Here is a 2,966-nt window from a genome sequence, read left to right on the forward strand (position 1 = left end):
TTTTTTTTTTTTTAAATTTTTTTTTTTTTTTTTTTTTTTTTTTTTTTACAACTTATGAGGTACTTCAAAGGTTATACAAGTAAAGAACACTTAAGGATATTTCTTGTTCATTAAATACTAGAGTCTTGGGAAATTCCATTCATTTGAGGCAGACTGTTTATGGCAGGCAATAGAACTGTAAGAACGTATGTAATTTCCCTGGAAGGTTCAGTGCACGCTCTGGTCTGCCTCCCACCAATGATAAACACTGGAGTTTCTTTCTCCTTGTGATCTGCTCGTGCCATCCAACAGCCAGCCACATTATTTCCACTCACATTATTTCCTTTGAAAAGTTCTTGGTCCCATTTATCCTCCTTCCTATGGTTCACAGGCTCCAAATTGCCCCCAAACTGGGTTTGAATCTAGAGAGGCTGCTTGCTCTCTGAAAACCAGGTGGGTTAACGGCCTCTCTGATCATTAGTTTCTTTAGGTGAACAGGAAAATAATAATAGGGCTGACCTTCCAGGGCTGCTATGGGTATGAACTGAGTCAACAAGTGTGCTCAAAGGGCTTAGTACAATGACTGCAATAAAAGGCCTTCACATTTAAGATCCATGCCATAAACAGCTGCGTGTTTGCTACATTCCAAGGGCTCAATACATATTAACTATAATAATAGTGTTTATTATTATGTACTGACAAGCTTAAAGTCTTGCTGAATCTTTAACCAAGGCCATGGCAGTTAGCAAGAGAACTGAAAGTGACCTTTCATCCTTTCCTTTTCTCTTTCCTAGCCCGTCCCTTCTGGTCTGCTAGTCTCCCACCTAGGAATCATTGCTTCCGTTTTCTATCTGTCCAGCTACAGTCCTTTAAGCTGTTACTGATGAAATTGAGAGTTGGGAGAGGCCATTAGGGGAAAGGAGACTTCACCCTTCTGCTTTGAATTCAGACAAGTTTGGCCCACAAGACTCCCACCGGTTGATGATGAAAAGTAGGCTAAACTGCCTGGCAAGAGGGCATTTGCACGGATACGAAAGCATTATTATTTGTGACCCAGTGCAGCCAAGTGAGCTAACAAGGAGACAGAGGACAAAACTGCCTTTCATCTGCTTTTCAAGGAATGCTGACGTCATGATTACCTCTGGTAGAGTTCAAAGTCTAGTGTGAATAAAGAAAGAACATGGAAAGGCAAAAAGTGTTCATAATGAAATTTTAAGAACATCTTATATTCTCTCATTCTCTTATTTTCTCTGCTCCCCTGATATTTTTTATTATGTAGGCCAAATAACAGTAAAGCCTTGGAGCTTCACATCTTGACTAACAGTTTGCACCTTTGACAAATAAATCTGGTCATATCTTTAGGTATGTGCTTATAGGAAAATGACTCCAGCTCAAGCATATGGGTCCCTGGAGACATTACAGTTCTTTGAGGTTATCCACATGAAAGAAACCATGAAAAGGTGAAACTGGGCAGCATTTCCCCTTTGTCCATTTTCAAAGAAGCTTTTTGGTTTTCCAGGGCTTAAGAAAACTTATTTTAATGTTCACATTCATTTCCAGTCAATATGATGAATTAGAGCTCACTCTGGGAAATCTGGGTTTCTGAGACTTGACCACTGCAAACCAGCATCCCACCAGGTCATCACACCCTCCAGGTTCTCATTAGCCCCAGAGAGAGATGGAGCAGAGTCTCTGAGGAAACCCCAAAGGATGGTGGAATGCCAAGCCTCCCCATTCTCTGTGCCATGGTCATTCTCAGAACTGCTTTTGCTCCCCCCGTAGAGGAGGGATAAGCCTTTGGAAGAAAAGATTCTGCTTCGGATTTCGTAAAACCAATTTCCCTGTGTTAGTCATGGCTGTCAAGGGAATGCCCACCATAAAGACATTCACCCAGCTTTTCTGTGAAGTTCACAGGCATTTACTCCTGCAGACTGCATCATACAGTCACATATTACACCACGTCTACGGAGAAGCACAATTATATACTTTCAAGGCGACAGTGTAAGGCAGAAAATCATCGAGGTCAGAACAGAATTTCTCACCCCTAGCCTGTTTGGGGATTGCCAAGTAAATAGGCTGTCTGCAAAGCACAGAATGCTGATGACAGGCCATCAACAACCCCAAGCCTCGCTGGTTCTAGACGAAGATCAGAAGGAACCTACCGTGCTGTCCTTGGGGACTTTCATCTTCCATACGCCGCCCTTTGCATTACTCTCCTCCTCCCTGGGCCAAAGACCAACGTTTAAAGTTAGACTCAGGACTAAGTGATTCTACATACATTTACATATCTCTACATACATTTCGTTTAACAATGGATGACCTTAAAACAAAAATAATTGGGCATTTTTCTTTAATTTTTATTTTTTTATTGTGGATACATAATAGTTGTACATATTTATGGGGTATATCTGAATTTTTTTTTTTTTTAAGACTAGGTCTTATTCTGTCACCCAGGCTAGAGTGCAGCAGCACGATCATAGCTCCCTGCAGCCTTGAACTCCTGGGCTCAAGCAATCCTCCCACCTCAGCCTCCCAAGTAGCTGGTATTACAAGCATGTGCCATCACACCTGGCTAATTAAAAAAGCTTTTTTTAGAGATGAGGTCTCTCTCACTTTGCTGCTCAGACTTGTCTTGAACGCCTGACCTCAAGCAATCCTCCCACCTTGAGCTCCCAAAATGCTGGGATTATAGGCCTGAGCCACAACATCTGGCCTACATGTGATATTCTGATACATGCAAATAATGTGTAATGACTGAATCAGGGTATTTATCTATCCATCACCTCAATCCTTTATCATTTCCTTATGCTAGGAACAGTCCAATTCCACTCTTTCCGTTATTTTGAAACCTATAATGAATTATTGTTAAGTATACCTACCCGACTATGCTCCAAGACCTCATTCATTCTAACTGTATTTTTATACCAATTAATCATCCCCTCCTTATCACACCCCATCACCTGCAACTTCCAGGCCTCTGGTAACTC

At 41.5% G+C, this 2,966-nt stretch overlaps 1 protein-coding gene across 7 annotated transcripts in view; it reads right to left on the reverse strand.

Annotated features, from left to right (window-relative positions):
* The window catches only part of EIF4E3 (eukaryotic translation initiation factor 4E family member 3), a 73,060-nt gene that overhangs the window by 13,505 nt on the left and 56,589 nt on the right, over positions 1-2,966 (reverse strand). For all 7 annotated transcript variants that reach the window (XM_037743761.1, XM_037743762.1, XM_017543304.2 and 4 more), the window contains one exon: positions 2,142-2,202. In XM_037743761.1, coding sequence (XP_037599689.1) covers positions 2,142-2,202 — 61 coding nt within the window. The remainder of the gene's footprint in view (positions 1-2,141; positions 2,203-2,966) is intronic.

Source organism: Cebus imitator, unplaced genomic scaffold, assembly GCF_001604975.1.
Source record: "Cebus imitator isolate Cc_AM_T3 unplaced genomic scaffold, Cebus_imitator-1.0 Scaffold152, whole genome shotgun sequence".
In the NCBI taxonomy this organism is placed as follows: domain Eukaryota; kingdom Metazoa; phylum Chordata; class Mammalia; order Primates; family Cebidae; genus Cebus; species Cebus imitator.